Genomic DNA, 19,824 nt, shown 5'->3' on the forward strand with positions numbered 1-19,824 from the left:
CAGGTGCAGGCAAGGAGGCAGGCAGAGGTCTGGAGAAGCACGGCAGAGAGAGGCCTGGACACACGCGAGGGATGCGCGACTCACCGCAGCTCCTGGCACCGCCGGGAGACCTTCGGCGCCCCGAGGCTTCTCTCTCTCGGCCTCTGCCCCTTCCTCCTCCACAGTGCCGGCTGCCTCGCCCGCCCGGGTGCCTCGATGCTCCTCTCCCAAGAGGATTCCCAGAGACACGGTGGCTCACGCACGCAGCCGATGGGGGCACCGAGCTCCCGGCACCACGTGCTGGTGGTGCGCTCTGTCGGGGACGGCTGGGAGGGATCCGTCCCGGCTGTGGGGACCGGCTGTTCCTTGCTGGAGGCAGCTGCCTGGGGAAGCCCCTTCATTTCACTCCTCAGCCAGCTCCCACAGGCAGGCAGGCAGGCAGGCAGGCAGGCATGCCTAGGCAGCCCCCTTGGCACAGCAGGGCCAGCCTCATCCTCAGCCCTTTTTAAACCCTGGGCCCAGCCCCATCCTCACCTCATGGGTCCCACCTGTGCTGCCCCAGGCCACAGCTGGAGCCCCTGGGGAACAGGGGGCCAATTACCCCAACCCTCACAAGCCAGGCACAGCCAACACGATGCAACTGCTGTACCCACCCGAACAGGAGCTCCCCTGTTTGCTGCAGGCACCCCTCCTGCCCAGGTTGTTGCCCGTTTGCCCTGTGTGGGCTCACAGCGTGAGTATCTATGACGTGGGTGCGCTGACCCCTTTCAGAGCGTGTCACAGCGTCAGGATTTTGTTCTGTTTGGTGTTGTGTTGCAACAGCAAAGGCGAGCGGACGATGTTGTGGGCTGGGGGGCTCTGTGGGTTCCATCATTTGGGTCTTCTGCTTTTGGGGTCTCTGTTGCCTGAGTGCGTAAGTCAGTCAGAGGGATTTGCTAGTCTCTTTTGCATGGTCGGCTCTCTTTTGGAAAGCAGTATATAACATTTGTGCGCCTCTCCGTATTTTTCTTAGGCAGGCCAGGCATTGGAGGCTACGGTTCCCAAGTCATCGGAGATGGACCGACTATACAAGCGGGCTCCTGTTGCGGCCAGTGACCCCGAGGTAGAGCACAGGAGGTGAGCAGAGCTGCGTTAGACTGCTGGGGGATAGGATATGTCTGGGATGTGACTGTTAAGCTAAGGGAAAGAAGAGGGAAGGGTGTATACCATTTCTGGGTGTTACTGTTGGTCTTGTCTTGAACTCGCTGATGTTGCTGACTCAGCATGCCAGAACGGAGCACAAAGCAGGGATCGCCAAGGTTAGCAGAGCAAAGGGGCCAGAAGGGGTAGGCTCGCTGTTTGTTATGGTATTTGCCAGCGTCCGGTTGACTTTGTTTTATTCTTGCTGCAGGTGCACGGTAGGGAGCCGAACACCGAAGAGAGGAGGCGAGCGGAGCGCAACGAGAAGGTAGGTCGGCACACGACGACGGAAGGAACGTGCCACTGTTAGTGCCTATGCGACTGGTTAATGCTCTGTTTGGAAGGTGTAAAGCGACCCACAAAACAACCTGCCGAGCAGGATGTCCGCACCTGAGCTTGTCAGGCAAGGCGAGCGATGAACACCAAACCGTAGCGGCGGTTATTTTTGAGAGGTAGATCTGTGAGCGGGCGACCGCTTCCAGGCCCGGCGGTCACTTTCTATCTCTGGTTTTCTAGGTGCCGTGGATGATGCCTGGCAACCGTGGGAAAATATCTGCTAGCCAATATGTTTTTTTGTCAAGGATGGATCCAGACTCCCGGCCCTCTGAAAGCTAAGTTGTGGCACCGGTGCTCGGGAGGGGACGAGGTCGGCAATTGCACGAAGGGGTTGTAAAGATAGCGTAGGGGAGAGGGCTGTCCAGGAAGGGTCCCCTTTGGGCAGGTAAAGGGAGCGGGTTACTCTTCAGCATCATGCCAGCACGTTCTGGGCAGGGCAGTTCCAGCCTGTGCCTGTTGTTGTGTGGTCTGTTTTGTGTGTCTTTGACCTTCCTCAGGTCACAACACCCTCTTCTGCGCTCGAGGAGCACGGCGTGTGCCTTTAGTGCAATACCTATGGTCTCAAATGCCTGTACTCATCGGCGTAGCATCAATTGGGTGCTTTCGTCTCACATCTCGGAAGTTTCTGGATGGTCCTCTTCCTCAGCGGCGTTCCTGGCTGCGTGAGCAGGTCTGCTCTAGGCATCTATTTTAGTGGACTGGGATTTCTTCCCTGCATCCTCAAGTTCTTAGGTCTTGAAGCCAGGCTTCTTGCGCAGACATCCTCTCGGTTTTGAGAGTAACTTCTTGTCACGGGCCGTGATGTTCTACTCTTTTTCTGGGGTTGCCATAGAGCCTCCCGACATCACCGTCATGGCCCACAGGTCTCGTTGCCCATCGGCATCTTCCATCCGGGTGTCACTCTTCTTGCCGGAAGTCTTCTCTCATCTCAATAAAATGATGATGCTTTGTGGGCAGCGTTTATCTAAAAGGAAAGTGGGTCATGGGGGCAATGTACGTAGTGAAACTCAGCAGTGGGGAGAGTTTGAGATCCGTGGTAAGGAGGCATCCCCGAGAAGCCCAGGGGGAAACGCAGCAGCAGAACTTCCCTGTTAAACTGTCAAAAACAGCACTTGAAAGCAAGCCCACAAGTCGATGATCCTAGATACGACAGTAACAACGGTCTTGCGTGTAGTGCCGTACATCGACAGAACGTAACGCTCTTACAAATGGCGGCACGTACCTCCTGTCCATTTACAATGGGGAAACTCAGGCAGAGGAGTGAAGGCAGAAGGTCACTCAGCAGGTTGGTGACAGAGACGGCAACAGCACGTGGTTCCTTCTGCTCCGGTCATTACATGAAGTTGTTTGCCAAATACGAAAGAAATTGGCTACGGCCTGCGCATGGGGTTTTGCTGCATCTTTCCAGTGATGGGTAAACCACAACTGTAGTAATTTCTCCGAATACTTACTCGCTTGTAAGAGTTTGCACCTGATTTCTAGCACGAGATGGGATTTTTTTCCTAGACAACTTCCAGCTATCAGAAATTGGCATTTCATTATCTCTCAGAGTAAGAAGCCCTTTATAATCATGTAACTTCTCCTTGTGGGGATAGACTGTGCTCAAGTTTCCTTTAGCAGTATTTTGGTTAGCTTAATAAATTGAACTCCTTAATACTTTTGTTGCAAGGGCTATTTCCACCCCTTTTTCTCTCAATCTGGTCTTCAGAAATAGCGATATCCCTGAAGACTAAAAGCCTGGTTTGCTTTCAATCATGGAAGTCTGATGACAAGGGAAAAACCTGTTACTATTAGTGTTGCACGTTTTATCTGGAATAAGAGAGAAACGCAAAACCTGCAGCTGCCGGTAGAAAAAGACGATTTTCCATTGCCTGCTCCATGAAAAACCAACCACACGAAAATATTGTGAGCAGGGGAATTTTGTTCTACAAAATACTGGCTTCTCTAGCTACGATCAAGGTGCCATAAATTCTCAAGTTATCGGACAATCCTCAAGTGCCTTTGAAGCGGCACTACCAGGAGCCCCTCACCGGTGACGGCAGAAAGTCACGTGTTTGCAGCGCCTACCGAAACACCAAAGGTGCAACGGAGAGTGCCAAGTGCTGACACAAAACGTTTTTCCTCGCAGACCTCAAAAGCAAAGTTTCCTAGGGATACGTGTTGCCTTTGTGCCTTTTTTTTTTTTTGGTCAACAACTGTGCATCTCCTTGACTTTCGGTGTCGTCCTGGCTCCTAAGTCCTTTCAATAACGGGATGCAGCCTGGAGACCTCCAAGGTTTGTCTGGGGGATTTTTTGATCCATACACCGCAGCTAATCGCAGAGCTGCTAATTCAGTTTCTCCAGCGACAAGGGACTGATTGTGCGCAGTCTCAGCAGTAATATCTCTTGCCATCGCTGTGACCAGAAAGAGGAATTAGCAGAAATCGGAACATTCAGATTCAAGTTTGCTGCATGTTAATGATACGCACGTAACTGGAATGAGAGAGACTTCTAACTCTACCTAGACTAGTCCTCAGCTTTGCCTCGATGTTATCTCCCCCTCTTTGGATGACTTTCTCACGATGCGTCCTCCTTGACATTTTAGATTTTTTTTCTTCTTCTTTTTCTTTCCTTTAGCTGACTCGGCAAACCACTCTGACCGCGCTGGGTTGTATTCTCATGTGGTTCACAAGTCACTGAAGCAATACGGGCTCATCGGTATAGCCAAGATGTCTGGGAAATCGTTAATCCAAAAAGAAAAGGCATATAAACGTAAAAGGAAAAGAAGCATGCTAGGAATTCTACATCGCTCAAAAGACGACAGACTGAGGAGGGAATTACTAACGTTATTATTGCGTTATAACGTTATTACAATGTTAACGGAGGCCTGCTGGGCTAAGAGTTCTAAAAACAAGAGAGATTCCTCGTTTCAAAACGACTTTCAGTCTAAGGGTGTGTGATTTTCAGCAATAGCCAAGCTAGTAACTGGTGCACGAATCCATCCTCTCTTCCCTCAAGGTTAACGCTAACGGTGGCAAGATGTCAGATATCCTTTCACTCGGCAATTTGAAATATTGATCTCGTTGCAACCCGCTAATGTCAGTGGCTCAGATAAACCACACGGCTTACACCTCTTCTGTAATGTTTTTCTGCTGTAATACAGGACGGGTATTTTCGGTTCTGTCTCCAGCCGGGGCGTTCTCCTTCTGAACAGGAGAGCCTTTTTGTCCAGTCCAAATGTTGCTGTTGGCCCACGTTATTCTCCTCTAGACAGACCTGCTGGCTTGCACCTTCCTGCAAAGGCGTGCACGTTGCTTTTCCTGTTCTAATTTTTTGCCTTGTAAAGTAATAATTGCCTAATAAAAAAAAAAAAACACCAAACCAAAAAGCAGCATTTTCGCCACGGGCTCCTTCCTGCTGGCAGCATTTGGGGGAATGGGTAATTTCCATTTTAGAAAAGGAAATTTCTAAGGGGAGGGGATGTTGCCCCAGCTTGCCCTTTCTCCTGCCGGCGGCATTTCACCCCCCGCTCCTCTCCCACGATGCTTCGACGCAGGACCTCCGTCCGGAGCGGGAGAAGGAACCTCCTCTCTAAACCATCGGCCCAGCCCCGTCCTCGCCGTGTGGGTCGCCCCTGGGCTACCAGGGGCCACAGCCCCAGCCCCACAGCTCCTCCCCAGCACCCTGCCCAGGGGCTGCAGACACGGCCAGGGACACGGAGAGACAGAGAAACGTTTATTCACCCAGGGACAGGAGACACCCCGGCAGCGAGCGTGCTTCAAGCGCAGTGCCCCTGGGCAGCAGGACAGAGGGAGGGAGGAAGGAGCCAGAACGGGGGCAAAATTCTGTACAGGAAGAAAGTAAAAAAAAATACAAAGGGGGACGGAGGCAGGGAGGCAGGCAGAGACCCGGAGACCTTCGGCAGACCTGCTGCGGTCACCCATCCCGCGCACGCACCACACGGGGCGGCCGTGAGGACCAGCCCAACTCGGGGTCCGGCGCCGTCCCACCCTGTGCCACGCACCGGGGCTGGTGCCAGGGGATGGTGGGGGCGGCGTTTTGGGGGGAATCCCGGGGCGTTTGGGACTCGGGCCAAGGAGGTGCCAGGGCGGGATGGAGTGCAACGCGTTTATTGGTGGTGTGCGCTGGGAGCACCAGGGCCGTACTGGGACCCGTACTGGGAGCGCTGTGCACTGGAGCTGCGCTGGGAGCGCACTCGGTGTGCACTGGGAGCCTTGGGGCCCATACTGGGATTGTACTCAGGCAGCTGCAGCCCAGGCTGGCATTGTACAGGGAGCACTGAGGCTGTACGGGGAGCATCGGGGCTTCTACTGGGAACACTGGGATCTTACTTTAACTGTAGCTCAGGCTGGCATCACACTGGGAGCACTGCGGTCCATACTGGGATCTGACTCAGACAGCTGCGGCTCAGGCTGGCATCGCACTTGGGAGCACTGGTGCTATACTGGAAGCACTGGGCCCATATTGGGAGCGTGGCAGCTCCTACTAAGATCGTGCTCAAAGAGCTGTGGCATCATACTGGCAGCACTAGTGCTATACTGGGAGCGTTTGGTCCCACACTGGGATCATACTCAGAGAGCTGTGACCCAGACTGGCATCCTAGTGGGAGCATTGGGGCCCGTACTGGGAGCACTGAGCCTGTACTGGGAACACTGGGGCTCATACTGGGATCTTACTTTAACTGTAGCTCAGGCTGGCATCATACTGGGAGCACTGGTGCTATAATGGGAGTGCTGGGGTCCGTGCTGTGGTCCGTACTGGGATCTGACTCAGCTGTGGCTCAGGCTGGCATCGCACTTGGGAGCACTGGTGCTATACTGGAAGCACTGGGCCCATAACTGGGAGTGTGGCAGTCCATACTAGGATCGTGATCAAAGAGCTGTGGCTCAGGCTGCCATCATACTGGCAGCACTGGTGCTATACTGGGAGTGTTTGGTCCCACACTGGGATCATACTCGGAGAGCTGCGACCCAGACTGGCATCGCACTGGGAGCGTTGGGGCCCGTACTGGGAGCCACTGGGCCCATACTGGAATCGTGCTTGAAGAGCTGCGGCTCGGGCTGGCATCGTCCTGGGAGCGCTGGGCCCGTACTGGGATGGTGCTGGGCCGTACTGGTGCGCTCAGGGGCCGGGGGGGTCCCTGTCACCCCCCCGCACCAGCAGCACCGGCCCCAGCCCCTCCGTCAGCACCTCCAGGAACTCCAGGTCTGACCCACGTCAAGGCCCTGACCCACGGCTGACCCCCAAGTGCCCCACTGCCCCCCAGTTCCCCCCAGCTGCTCCCCAACTGCCCCCGTCTCCCAGCCACCCCCTAACTGGCCCCCAATCCCCACACCTGTCCCCCAAGTGCCCCATAACTGCCCCCCATTCCCCCCGCTGACCCATTTTTCCCCGGTTTCGCCGCTTTTCCCCATTTCGCCCCCTTTCCCCCGTTTTTGGCCCATTTTCTACGGGGTTTTTTTTGCCCCATTCTGCCCAGTTTTGTCCCATTTCCCCCATTTCCGTCCCGCTTTTGTCCCGGTTTACCCGGTTTGGTGGGTTTGTCCCGTTTTTGCAGAACCACAAACCGCGCTTTGCCCTTTCGGCCTCCGTTTTGCCCATTTTGCCTTGTTTTTTACCCCTTTTTCCCCCGGTTTGCGCCCCACTTTACCCAGCTTCCCCATTCTTCCCCCCGCCTCTTTGCCCCGTTTCACCATTTTCCTCCCAATTTTCCCCAGCTTCCCCCATTTGTGCCGCCCACCCCCCCCTTCTCTCCCCGTTTCCAGTTTTCCCATTTTTCCCTGTCTTCCCCCGTTTTTTTTGCCCCGTTTTCACCGCGTCCCCCTGTTCCCCCGTGTGCTGTTTCTCCCCGTTTCCCTGGTTTTCCCCGTTTTTGCTTTCCCCCGTTTCTCCTGCCTCTTCCCCCCATTTTTCCCCACACCCCCCGTTTCTCCTCCATTTTTTCCCCACGGTTTTCCCCGTTTCTCCACGTTTTTTCTTTTTCTGCCCCATTTTGCCCCCATTTCCCCGATCTTCCCCGCATTTCTCCCCAGTTTCCCCATCTCGCCCCCCTTGTCCCCCACGCTCCCCCCCCTTTTCTCCCTTCCCCCCCTTTTTCCCCCGTAGGATACAGTTGTCGAGGGGCCGGGGGGGCCGGGGGGGGGGGCGGGGGGGGCAGGTCCAGCAGCACCAGCCGGGCCCCCCCCGAGCACCGCCCCACCGCCTCGTTCAGCCGCTCCGCCGCGTGCATGCGCCGCACGTTCCCCCTCCCCGGCGAGCACCAGTCACCACCGGCGCGCACCGGCACGCGCCGGAGCCCGCCAGCGCCCCCCACCTCCCCGTACAGCCCGCAGCCCCAAACCCCCCCCTCCCTCCCAGTGTGTAACGGGGGCCTCCCAGTATGGACCGGCGCCTCCCCGCGACTCCCAGCGTGGCCCACGGCCCCCCACCAGTAGAGCCCGGTGCCCTGCCCACGACTCCCAGCGTGACCCGCAGCCCCCCCCCGGACGGCCCAGAGCACCCTCCCAGCGACGCCCAGCGCCCCCCAGTGCCCTCCCAGTACATCCCAGTCCCCCCCGTGGCACTCACGGGCTGGGGCCCCGGCGGGGGGCGCCTCCCTCCTCCTCTTCCTCCTCCTCCTCCCCCGCGCTGGGGGCCTGCGACGGGGCAGGGCCTCGCTGTGACATCATCAGCAGAGTCACATCTGATGTCACACCTCCTCGGCATCCCCCCCGCCGCAGCACATCGTCGCGCGTCACCGCGCACGGGCGTCCCGCCTCCCCAGCGGGGCCGGGGGCGCAGGCGGCAGCTCCGGGTCCCCACCCCCTCCCCAGGCACGCCACGACGCGATGCCACGCGACGCCGCGTGACGTCACCTGCGCCTGCCGCATCTGCCGCAACATCTGGGAGCGCTGCTCCATCATCAGCGTCCGCTCGTAGGTGTACGCCGAGACGTCACTGTCGTGCTGCGGGACGGGGACCCGGGTGTCCGGGGGGGACCCCGGCACGCGGGAGAGGGGACCCCGGCGCCCGCGCGGGAGAGGGGACCCCGGCACGCGGCCTCACCAGCTCGACGACGTGGGTCTGGGCGGGCAGCCCCCTCCGGCGAGCGACGGCCTCCAGCAGCCGCCGCAGCCGCACGCTGTTGTCCTCCAACAGCGCCACCGTGAACAGCCGCACGCGGCACCCCCGCCAGGCCTGGGGCGCCCCACGGACGGCTTCAGCGGGGGCGAGCCGCGGCGCCCGACCCACGGCGCTCCCGACCCACGCCGCCCCACGGCACCCACAGCCACCCGGAGCGCGCGCCACCCCACGGCGCCCGGAGCGCCCGCCGCCCCGCAGCGCCCGCCACCCCACAGGTCCCACAGCGCCCGCGCCGCCTGCCCCGCTGCACCCACCCCACGGCACCCCACGGCACCTGCCCCACAGCGCCCGAGCGCCCCCCCCCCCCCGGCACCCACCCCTGCCCCCCATAGCCCCCCCCAGCACCCACCTGCACCCCACAGCACCCGGCGCTCCCAAGAGCACCCACCCGACGCGCGGCACCCCCCGCAGCCCCCCAGCACCCACCCCGGCTCCCCCGGCCCCCCCAGCCCCACGTACGGGGTGCTGTCGCAGCAGCAGGGGCAGGAGGGTGAGCAGGCGCCCGTCGCCCACCACCCACCAGACGTCCAGGGTGCCCCCCGGCGCCCCCGCCCCCAGCGGCCCCTTGGCCACCAGCAGCGCCCGGCCCCCGGCCCCCGCCACTCGCAGCAGCTCTGGGGGGACAGCGGGGGGGGGGGGGGGGGTTGGGGGGTGCGGACCCCCGCGGCCCCATTGCTGGGGGGGGAGTCCCAGCCCCCCAGGACCCCCGGGTCCCCACATCCACATCCCACCTTGTCCTCCTGTGTCCCCACGTCTGGCCCCGTGCCCTCCTGCCCCCATGTCCCCCAAGTCCTTCCGTCTCCCCCGTTCCCCGCCTCCCCCCGTGTCCTCCCACAACCCCTCCTGCCCGCCACGTCCCCCCGTCCCCTCCTGCCCTCCGTATCCCACGTCCCCTCTTGCCCCCCATGTCCCCAGGATCCCCCGCACCCTCCTTCCCCTCCTGCCCCCCACGTCGTCCCACGTCCCCCCCTTTCCCCCCTGCCCCCCATCTCCTCCTGCCCCCCACACCCCCCCTCCTGCGCCCCCGTACCGACGAATCTCCGGGCAGCGGTGGGGTCGTGCCGCCGGCGCCAGCCGTGGGGCCAGCCCATCAGGACGGCGTTGGGGCGCAGGGCCCCCAGGCCGCAGCCCTGCACCAGCGCCGCCAGCCCCGGCCCCCGCGCCGGCGCCACCAGCACCTGGACGAAGCCCCGCGCCCCCGCCCCTGCCAGCCCCTCCCGCAGCGCCTGGGGGGAGCGGGGGAGAGAGGGGTCGGGGGGGACACCCCCAGAGGGACCCCCCCATAGGGGGCCAAAGCTATAGGGAGACCAATGCATAGGGACCCGCCCACCCCCCGGGGACGCACCAGCCCCACAGGGACCCCCCTGCAACCCAGACCTATAGGGATCCCGACTCATAGGGACCCAGATGTATAGGGAGCCAGCTCCACAGGGACCTCGACCCATAGGCACCCAGCTCCATAGGGACCCTCGCCCACAGGAACCCCGACGCATAGGGAACCAGAGATATAGGGAGACCAACCCGCACGGACTCACCGACTCCCCTGGGGACACACCAGCCCCATAGAGACCCGGATCTATGGGGACCCACCCCCCTAAGGACCCTGACCCGTAAGGACCTAGCTCCATAGGCACCTTGACCCATAAGGACCCACCCCCACAAGCACCCAGATCTATAGAGACCCAGTTCCATAGGGACTGTGACTCCTAGGGACCCTGATCCATAGGGACCCTCATCCATACGGAGCCAGAGCTATAGGGAAACCAACCCGCAGAGACCCACTCGCCCCTTGGGGATGCACCAGCCCCATAAGGATCCACCAGCCCCACAGGAACGCAGATCTCTAGGGACCCACCCCCATAGGGACCCACCCACATAGGACCCTGACCCATAGCGACCCACTGCCATAGGACCTTGACCCATAGGGACCCAGATCTATAGGGCCTGTGACCCATAGGCGCCCTGACCCATACGGACCCTGACACATAGGCAGACTGACCTGTAGGGACCCACCAACTCTCCTGGGGACACACCAGCCCCATAGGGACCCACCCCCACAGGGACCCAGACCCACAGGGACCCAGATCTATAGGGACCCAGCCCCATAGGACCCACCCCCACAGGAACCCACCACCATAGGAATCCTGACCCATAGAGACCCAGATCTATAGGGATCCCGACCCACAGGGACCCTGACCCACAGGGACCCACCTCCCCAGGGACCCCCAGCCCCCCGACCCCCGTGGGGCGCTCACCCGCTCGGCGGCGCGGGCGCGGGGCTGGTCCTGGGGCAGGTCCCCGGGGATGACGGAGCCGACGACCGTCAGCCCCTTCCCCGCCTGCAGCTGGGCGGCCAGGGCCAGCAGCTGGGGCTGCCTCACCCGCAGCTCCTCGTCCAGCTTCAGCAGCACCAGCAGCTGCGGCCTGCAAAAAGAGGGGGGCGTCCGGGACCCACGGCGGGACCCGCTGCGGGGACCCCGGCATCCGGGACCCCCCGCGGGTGGGGCGCTCACCTCCAGCTGGGGGCGGGGGGCTGCCCGTCCTCCAGGCGCAGCAGGGCGAAGCGGGCGGCGCTGAGGGAGAGGCCCCGCAGACCCTCCCCCCACTCGCTCTGCGCCCTGTGGGGGAGGGGAGGCGATAGGGGACCCCGGCATCCGGCAAGGGGACCCCGGCGTCCGGGTGGGACCCCCCGACCCCCCTCACCCGCGGTACTCCAGGTACTTGTAGGCGGTGGCGCCGATGCCCAGGGCCAGGAGGGCGCAGTACCAGCAGGTCACCAGCATCAGCCCCAGGCACAGCCCCGCCCCCGCCAGCGACACCCCCCTGTGGGGACACCGGGCGTCGGGGGGGGCCCAGGCGTCCCGGGGGGGGACCCCGGCACCCTGGGGGGCCGCGGGGGCGGCGGGGCTCACCAGTGGTAGAGACGGCAGCGGGGGCTCCAGCCGGGGGTGGGCAGCAGCCCCTGCAGGGCGCAGGCCAGGTTGACCCCCAGGTAGGACGTCAGCCAAAACCTGTAAGGGGACGACGACGGCGTCACCGCGTCAGCTCGTCGCGCGGGACCGGGCGTCGCGGCGCCAGGGCGTGTCACCGCACACGGAGAGGACGGGCGCCAGCAGGTCGAGGGAGCCGAGGAGGACGCCCAGCTCGGCCACCGCCGCCGTCGCCACCAGGGGCCAGAGCCGCCCCCGCCCCAGCGCCTGCAGGGAGAGAGGGGCGCAGTGAGGCCCCACGGCGAGGTGCGGGGCGCGGTGACGCTGTGGGGAGGGCGTGGGGCACTTACGTGGGGCAGGGGCAGGGCGCGGGTCCGGGCCAGCCCCCGCAGCAGCCGGCTGCCCCCCAGCAGCGCCTGCAGCCCGGCCCCCGCTGCCGACAGCAGGGCCCCGGCCAGCGGCACCCAGGGGGACGGCCACGAGGCCGCCCCCGCCACCGGCGTCCCCCGCAGAGAGCCGCCGAACCTGGGGGGACAGAGGTGTCACCGGGGGCGAGGGACAGATGTAGGGGACAGCGGGAACCCCCCCGGGACACTGGGGCCCCTGCAAGGAGTTTGAGGAGCTCCCTAGGGACAGCAGGGGACGTCAGTGGGATGTCAGGGACCCCCATGGGGACCCTCTGAGGACACTGGGGACTCTCCTAAGGACAGCGTTTGGATACTGGGGACTCTCTCGGGGGCACAGGGGACGGCACAGGGACACCGGGGACATCCCTGGAGATGTTGGGGACCCCCGTAGGAACATTGCGGACTGCCTGGGGACACCACTGGGACTTTGCGGACCTCTCTAGGGCCAGTAGGAACACACTGGGGAAGCCCCCACGGACACTGGGGAGCCCCCCAAGGACAACACTGGGACACTGGGAACCCTTGGGGACCCCATTGGGACACTGTGGGACTCCTCTAGGGATACTAGGAAGCCCCCTGGGGACACGAGAACCCCCCCAGGGACACCATCAGGATATCAAGGACATCTCTGGGGACACTAGGACCCCCCGGGGCCACCGTTAGGACACCAAGGACACCGCTGGGGACACCAGGACACCCCAGGGACACCATTGGGACATCAAGGACATCCCTGGGGACACCAGAACCCCCCAGGGACACCATCGGGACATCAAGCACACCTCTGGGGACACCAGGACCCCCCAGGGACACCACCAGGACATCAAGGACACCTCTGGGGACACTCACTTGTCACGCAGCAGCTGTCCCTCGACGGAGGCCCCCAGCAGCAGGGCCGCGCTCAGGTCTGCACTGTCAAGGAAACTCCCCCCAAAAACCAGCACCCCCACCCCAAAACGGAGTAATGTCCCCCCTGGGTGACCCCCCCAACCAGGGCACACCCCACACATGGGGGTCGCTGCCCTCCCAAACCCCCCGGACTGCCCCAAAACAGCTCTCCTTCCTTAAAAGGGACGCTAGTTTCAGGCTGCCCCCGCCATTCTCCCCCCCCCCCCCCCCCCCCCCCCGGATTTCGGGGTCCACCCGTAAGTCGTGGGGCGGATGCAGCCCAGGGCGGTGGCCACAGCGGCCCCCAGGCTCCCAGCCGGCACGGAGCGGGCGATGTCGCGGAGCTCCCCGGAGCGGCTGCAGCCCCACAGCACCCCTGCGCCGAGACCCCTGGGTCCACTCCCGAGACACCTGGGTGTCGTCCCCCCCCTTTCTCTCTCCCCAGGGTCCCACCCACAGCACCCCTGGGTCCACCCCATGCTTGGGGGGCACCCCCCCGCCCCCGGGTGCCTGGGTCCCCCTGGGTCCCTCCTGAACACCTGGGTCCTCCCCCTTGCCCGTGTCCCCTCCTGGATAGCTTGGTCCCCTCCCAGAAGTTGGGGTCCCCTCCTTGGACCCTGGGTCCCTCCCAAACACCTGGGTCCCCTCCCAGACCCCTGGGTCACCTCCCAAACATCTGGGGCCCCCCAGAGCCCCAGCTGCCCCCCCCCGAGGCCAGAGTCCCCGCACTCACCCGAGGCAGTGGGCAGGCTCAGCCCCAGCAGGACCCCAAAAGAGGAATCGTCGTCGTCGTCCTCGGCCCCGCCCGGCCCCTCCCCCAGCCCTGGCTCGGGGGGGCGTGGCCACAGGTTCTCTGTGGGGTGGGGCATGCCTGGGTCCCTCCCCTCCACACCCCCCAGCCTCCCACCTCCTTGAGGCATCCCCCCGCCCGCGTCACCCCGCGCCCCACAGCCGTCCCGCGTCGCCCCGAGCCCTTGCCACCACCCCCGCCGGGTGCCCCACGGCTGCCCCCCGCACCGCCTGCTGACTCACGGGCCAGCAGGCGCGCACTGGGCCCCGGGAAGGCCGGCCGCACCCCCTGGGTGCTGTTGTCCCCCGCGCCATGGGGCCGGGCCGTGGGGCAGGGCTGGAGGCGGCCGCCAGGCTGGGCGGGCAGGCAGAGCCTGTGAGGGGAGAAGGCCGTCAGCGCCGGGCCGGCAGGCCGTCGGCACGCCGCGGGGAGGCGGGGGGTGACTCACGCGTACGGGGATCCCCCCGGCAGGGCGGCGCGCAGGGCCCCGGCCTGCAGCCCCAGCAGGGCCAGCAGCAGCCCGGCGGGGCCCAGGGGGGCGGCGCGGGCGGCGGGGGGGGCGGCGGCCCCCAGCCCCAGCAGCCCCAGCAGCCCCGCCCCGTAGCCCCGCCCGTTGTTCAGCCGCGCCCCGCGGCCCCGCCCGGGCAGGACAGCGGCCTGGGGGGCCACGTACACCTGTGGAGAGGATGAGACCACGCCCCTGGCAAGAGGCCCCACCCCTCCAAGATGGCCACGCCCCCAATACCCACCCTCCCCAGGTGCCCCAGCTGAGGAAGCCCTGCCCCCTCTTGCCAGGCCCCACCCCTTCCCCAGGAGGCCCTGCCCACTCCTCCAGGGTCCCACAATGCCCCTCCCCTCCCCTCCAGCCCCACCCACCACCCCCAGCACCCCTTCTCCCTGTGAGGCCCCGCCCACTTAGCCACACCCCCCAACTTAGCAACACCCCTCCCTGTGAGGCCCTGCGCACTTAGCCACACCCCTCCCCGTGAGGCCCCACCCACTTAGCCACACCCCTCCCCTGCAGCCCCTCCTCCTCCCCTGAAGCCACTCCCACCCTGCAGCCCCACCCCCTGCACCCTTCCCCATCCCCCCAGGCTCTCACCCCCGCCAAGGCCCAGCCCCGGCCCCGCCCCCCGGCCCCGCCCCTTAAAGGGCCCCAACCCACCAGCAGGATCTCGGCGGCCCCCAGGGCGGCGGCAGCGGCGGCGAAGGCGGCGCTGAGGAAGGCGCAGAGCCCCACGGCCCCCCCCGCCTCGGGGCCCAGCGCCCCCGACAGCAGCCCCAGGGGACAGCCCCCTGCCACACCCACCCGTGATGTCAGCAGGGGGTGGGGCAGGGCACCACCCACCCCCATACTCCAGCCCCGCCCCCCCACCCCGCTCACCGGGGTCGAGGCCGTTGGTGGCGATGGCGCTCAGGGACACGGCGGTCAGCACGGCCTGAGGGGGGCGGAGACGCGACCTCTGACCCCCTGTGGTCCCTGACCCCGTGACCCCTCCCCTCTAGCAACAAGGATGACCCTGGCTTGACCCCAGGCCCGACATGGAACCCCTGGCTGTGACCCCTGACCCTACATGAAATCTCAGATGCGACCCCTGACCCCAGCCGTGACCCTGGAACATCACTCGTGACCCCTGACCCTACACAGAACCCCAGACACGACCCCTGACCACAGCTGTGACTCTGTGACATCACCTGTGACCCCAGACATGACCCCTGACGTTACATGCAATCTCGGATATGACCCCTGACCCCAGGCGTGACCCTGCGACATCACCCGTGACCCCAGATGTGACCCCTGACCTTACATGCAATCTCAGATGTGACCCCTGACCCCAGGCGTGACCCTGCGACATCACCCGTGACCCCAGATGTGACCCCTGACCTTACATGCAATCTCAGATGTGACCCCTGACCCCAGGCGTGACCCTGCGACATCACCCGTGACCCCAGGCGTGACCCCTGACCTTACATGCAATCTCAGATGTGACCCCTGACCCCAGGCGTGACCCTGCGACATCACCCGTGACCCCAGATGTGACCCCCGACCCTACATGCAACCCCCAATGCGACCCCTGACCCAGGCGTGACCCTGGGACACGACCCCGACCCCAGCGGTGGCCCAGCTGCGACCCCCGACCCCCCTCCCGCAGCCCCCCAGGACGAAGCCAAGGGCAGCGCCCCGGGGGCGCCCCCGCCCGACTCACGCAGGCGCCGAGCAGGAGGCCGATGGCGGTGGCCTGCAGGACCCCTCCGGTGCCGACCACCCAGGGCAGGCGCAGCACCAGCACCAGCCCCAGCAGCGTCTGCAGGGAGGGCGCCGCCACCCCCCGCAGCGTCCCCAGCAGCCGCCGCTGCGCCCGACACGGCGTCCCCGTCACCGCGGGAGGGGCCCGGGCGGGGCTCTGCACCCCTGGGCGCCTGGGTCCCCCCCCGGACGCCTGGGTCCCCCCTCCCGGGCACCCAGGTCCCCTTTCCCAGGTACCTGGGTCCCCCCACCCAGACACCCGGGTCCCCCCCCAGGCACCTGGGTCCTCTTTCCCAGATACCTGGGTCCCCTGACCCCCTCCTCATCCCCCATCCCGGATGCCTGAGTCCCCTCCAGGACACCCGGGTCCCCTCACACGGACACCCGGGCCCCCTCCCGGACACCTGGGTCCCCTGACCCCCTCCTCATCCCCCATCCCAGACACCCGGGTCCCCTCTCCCGGACACCTGGGTCCCCTCCCGGATACCCACATCCCCCCCAGACGCCTGGGTCCCCTCCCGGACACCTGGGTCCCCTCCCCTGACCCCTTCCTCATCCCCCATCCCGGATGCCTGGGTCCCCTCCAGGACACCCAGCTCCCCTCACACGGACACCTGGGCCCCCTCCCGGACACCTGGGTCCCCTGACCCCTTCCTCATTCCCCATCCCAGACACCCGGGTCCCCTCTCCCCAACGCCGGGGTCCCTCACCGGGGCGTGTCCGTCGTCGCTGTCGGGGCTGAGGGCGCTGTATGGGGCGATGCGGCGCAGGAGGGCGGGGACGCGGGGGCGGGTGGCCAGCTCCTCCTGCGGGGGAGAGGGGACAGGCGCTAACGAGGAGGCACTAACGAGGGGGCCCCTAACGAGGAGGCCGAGGCCTCACCTCGAAGAGCGCCAGGTTCCTGTCGCAGGCCAGGCCGGCCTCCGGAGGGGCGGGGCGTGCAGCGGCCCCTCCCCTCCCGTGGGCGGGGCCGTGTGGAGGGGGCGTGGTCTCGTCGCTGGGGCTGGGGCTGGTGTCAGAGGGCGGGGGCCGGGAGCTGGAGGGGGAGGGGGGCTCGGGGCTGCTCTCCGAAGGCTCCGCCCCTCCCCGCCAAGGCCTCGCCCCCCGCCCCGCCCCCGACATGGCGACGTCCCACGGGCAACGAGGTCAGCACTGCGATGAGGTCAGCAACGACGCGATGAGGTCACCGGGACCTGCAGGGGGCGGGGACAGCGGGAAGAAGATGGAGTCGGCGCCCGGACGGCCTGATGGCAGGGGGGAGGGAGGGCGTTTTGGGGGAAATTCAGACAGTTTGGGGGAAAACGGGGGGGGCGGAAAGGGGACTTGGGGGGAAGCGGGTGTTTTGGGAAGAAAACGGCCATTATTGCAGAAAAGAGGGGGCTTTTTGGGTGGGAATCAGCCATTTCTCAGAGGAAAGGAGCCGTTCTGGGGGCAAAATACACGTTTTGGGGGAAACAGAGGTTTTAGGGGCAAAATACGCATTTTTGGGGAGAAACAGACTTTTTGGGGGGAAGATAGCCATGTGGGGGGGAACAGCCATTCTTGGGGTAAACAAATGCTGTGGTGCAGAGCCACCCTCCTGGCACAGAATCGGCCACTTTGGCAGGAGAGAAAATAGATACAATAGATATCTTTACGAAAAAAAACACATTTCAGAAGGAAGAACCCAATTTTCGGAGAGAAAAAAAAGACCGTTTTGGCGAAAACCCACCATTTTTGGGAACAAACCTCCATTTTGAGGGAGGAACGGCCGATTGGCAACAGAGGCCACTGCCGCAGGCCACGGCAGCGCAAGGGCTGCCGCTCTGGGGAGCAAAAAGGCACTTTGTGAGAGAAAGAGGCGCTTGGAGAAGAAAACAACGATTTATGGCAAAACAAAAGTCATTTGGGGGGAAAACATGGCACTTGGAGGGAGGAACGGCTGCTCCACGGCAGAAATCAACGCTCTGCAGCAAAACACGACGTTTTAGTACAGAATTGATCACTTTGAGAGGGAAAAAAAGGAATTTTTAAGGGGGGGGAAAGCCATTTTGGGGGAGAGAACCGCATCACAGGAAAAATACCCACCTCACCAGGAAAAAAAGCAATCCTGGAGAAAAAAAATCATCATTTTTGGAGAAAAACAGCCACTTTGTAGCAGAAACCAAGAGTTCGCTGCAGAAACTACCAATTCGGTGCAGATTTGGCCACTTTGGGGGGAAATACTGCCATTCTGAGGGAAAAACTGCCGCTTTGGGGAAAAACCAGCCAATCTGAGGGGAAAAACAGCCACTCTGAGGGGAAAATGGCCACTTTGGGTGGACACATGGCTGCTTTGGGAGGAAAACGGCTGCTCTGAGGGGAAAAATGGCCGCACTGAGAGGAAACATGGCTGCTTTGGGAAAAAAACAGCCGCTCTGAGGGGAAAACAACCGCTTAGGGGGAAAAACGGCCGCTCTGAGAAAAAAACAGCCGCTTTGGGGAAAAAAACAGCTGCTTTCGGGGTAAAAATGGCTGCTCTGGAGGGAAAACGGCGCCTTTGGGAGAAAAATGGCAGCTCTGAAGGGAAAAACAACCACTCTGAGGGGTAAAACGGCCCCTTGGAGATGGAAAATGGCCACTTTGGGGGAAAAACAGCTGCTGTGATGGGAAAAACTGCCATCCTGATGGAAAAATGGCCGCTCTGAGAAAAAAACAGCCACTTTGGGGAAAAAATGGGGGAAAACTGCGTCTTTGGGAGAAAAATGGCCACTCTCGAGACAAAAAACAGCCACTCTGAGGGGAAATACTGCCATTCTAAGGGAAAAACGGCCACGCTGAGGGGAAAGACGGCTGCTTTGAGGGGAAAAACAGCCACACTGAGAGAAAAAATGGGCACTTTGGGGGAAAAACGGCCACTCTGAGAGGTAAAACTGACATTCTGAAGGAAAAATGGCTGCTTTGGGGGAAAACATGGTGGCTTCAGGGGGAAACATGGCTGCTTTGGGGGGAAAATGGCCACTCTGAGGGAAAAACGGCTGTTCTGAGGGGAAAAACGGCCACTTGGGGGGAAACATGGCGGCTTCAGGAGGAAAACGGCCGCTCTGAGGGGAAAAACTGCCGCCCTGAGGGGGAAAAATGGCCGCTTTGGCAGCAGCAGATTACTTTGGGGCAGCCCGCCCAGCCAGGGGTGTCCCAGGCTGCTGCTTTGGGCTGAAATCTGGACGTTTTGGGAGTCACTCTCCCCGATCCACATTGTGAGGATACCACCCCACGGCGGGGGCTGGCACCACCAAACCCCACTGTCAGCCAGGGGGGGAGGTGGGGGGGAAGAACCACCGTTCTGCGGCCAAATCCCCTGATTTCAGGGCTCCCCCCAGCCCCTCCCAAGGAGCTTGACCCCCTCTTAGACCACCCACTTTTGGAGCCAAACTCCCCCTTTTGGGGGCACTGCAGATCCACACCGCTCTCCAGAGACACCAATCCCCCCGCTCCGGGGGCACCGCCCAGCCCCCGTTTTGAATCCAAACCCCGCCGTTCCTGGGCTCCCCGGGTCCCCGTCCCCCCAAGGGGTCTCCCCCACACTTTCCCCCTCATTTTAGGGCTCAAAACCCGCCGCCCCGGGGCCGCGCGCGGAAAAGGCGGGAACGATCGTTAGGACCGTTACGCCGCCGTACCTGAAGGGTGGGAGGGCAGGAGGGAGGGGCGGGCGCGCGCCCACCGCCGCCGCCGCCGCCGGGTGACGTCCCGCCGCCGCCACGCCCCCTCGCTGCCGCAGGGGCGGGGTGCCGCAGGGGCGTGGCCACCGCTGGGGTGGGCGGGGAGTAGGCTGGGCGGCGCTGAGGCGGCGTGGGCGGGGCCTAAGAGAGGGGCGGGGAGAGAGCGCTGAGCAGGACGCGGGGGGGCGTGGCTTGGAAGGCGGGGGCGGCGCTCACCCGCGGGAGGGGCAGGGAGGGCGTGGCGTGCCGAAGGGGCGTGGCCAAGCGGGG

At 63.8% G+C, this 19,824-nt stretch overlaps 1 protein-coding gene across 14 annotated transcripts; it reads right to left on the bottom strand.

Moving 5' to 3' along the window:
• Positions 1-3,771: 3,771 nt before the first annotated feature.
• Positions 3,772-19,646, bottom strand: LOC142404236 (solute carrier family 12 member 4-like). 14 transcript variants are annotated; one of them, XR_012773778.1, is made up of 25 exons: positions 19,513-19,646; positions 16,760-17,070; positions 16,588-16,683; positions 15,837-15,983; positions 15,014-15,068; positions 14,795-14,925; positions 14,078-14,304; positions 13,872-14,002; positions 13,573-13,692; positions 13,117-13,215; positions 12,801-12,858; positions 11,898-12,072; positions 11,711-11,814; positions 11,530-11,628; positions 11,321-11,440; positions 11,131-11,235; positions 10,873-11,041; positions 9,648-9,843; positions 9,077-9,231; positions 8,540-8,671; positions 8,350-8,439; positions 8,063-8,151; positions 7,606-7,740; positions 5,827-6,702; positions 4,635-4,768 (listed from the first exon to the last, which is right to left on the bottom strand). XR_012773778.1 is itself a non-coding variant. In XM_075490742.1 (24 exons), the coding sequence occupies exons 2-24, from the start codon at positions 16,997-16,999 to the stop codon at positions 6,639-6,641; spliced, it is 2,874 nt and encodes a 957-aa protein (XP_075346857.1). In that variant the 5' UTR covers positions 17,000-17,070; positions 19,513-19,646; the 3' UTR covers positions 5,197-6,638. The 14 variants fall into 14 exon arrangements, 11 of the variants coding, with proteins under 11 accessions (XP_075346863.1, XP_075346866.1, XP_075346864.1 ...); XR_012773779.1 differs by having other exon boundaries at positions 4,645-4,768; positions 6,172-6,702; XM_075490742.1 differs by lacking the exon at positions 4,635-4,768 and having other exon boundaries at positions 5,197-6,702; positions 8,350-8,376.
• Between the last annotated feature and the right edge of the window lie 178 nt (positions 19,647-19,824).

The sequence above is a fragment of the Mycteria americana genome, unplaced genomic scaffold (genome assembly GCF_035582795.1).
Source record: "Mycteria americana isolate JAX WOST 10 ecotype Jacksonville Zoo and Gardens unplaced genomic scaffold, USCA_MyAme_1.0 Scaffold_98, whole genome shotgun sequence".
Classification (NCBI taxonomy): domain Eukaryota; kingdom Metazoa; phylum Chordata; class Aves; order Ciconiiformes; family Ciconiidae; genus Mycteria; species Mycteria americana.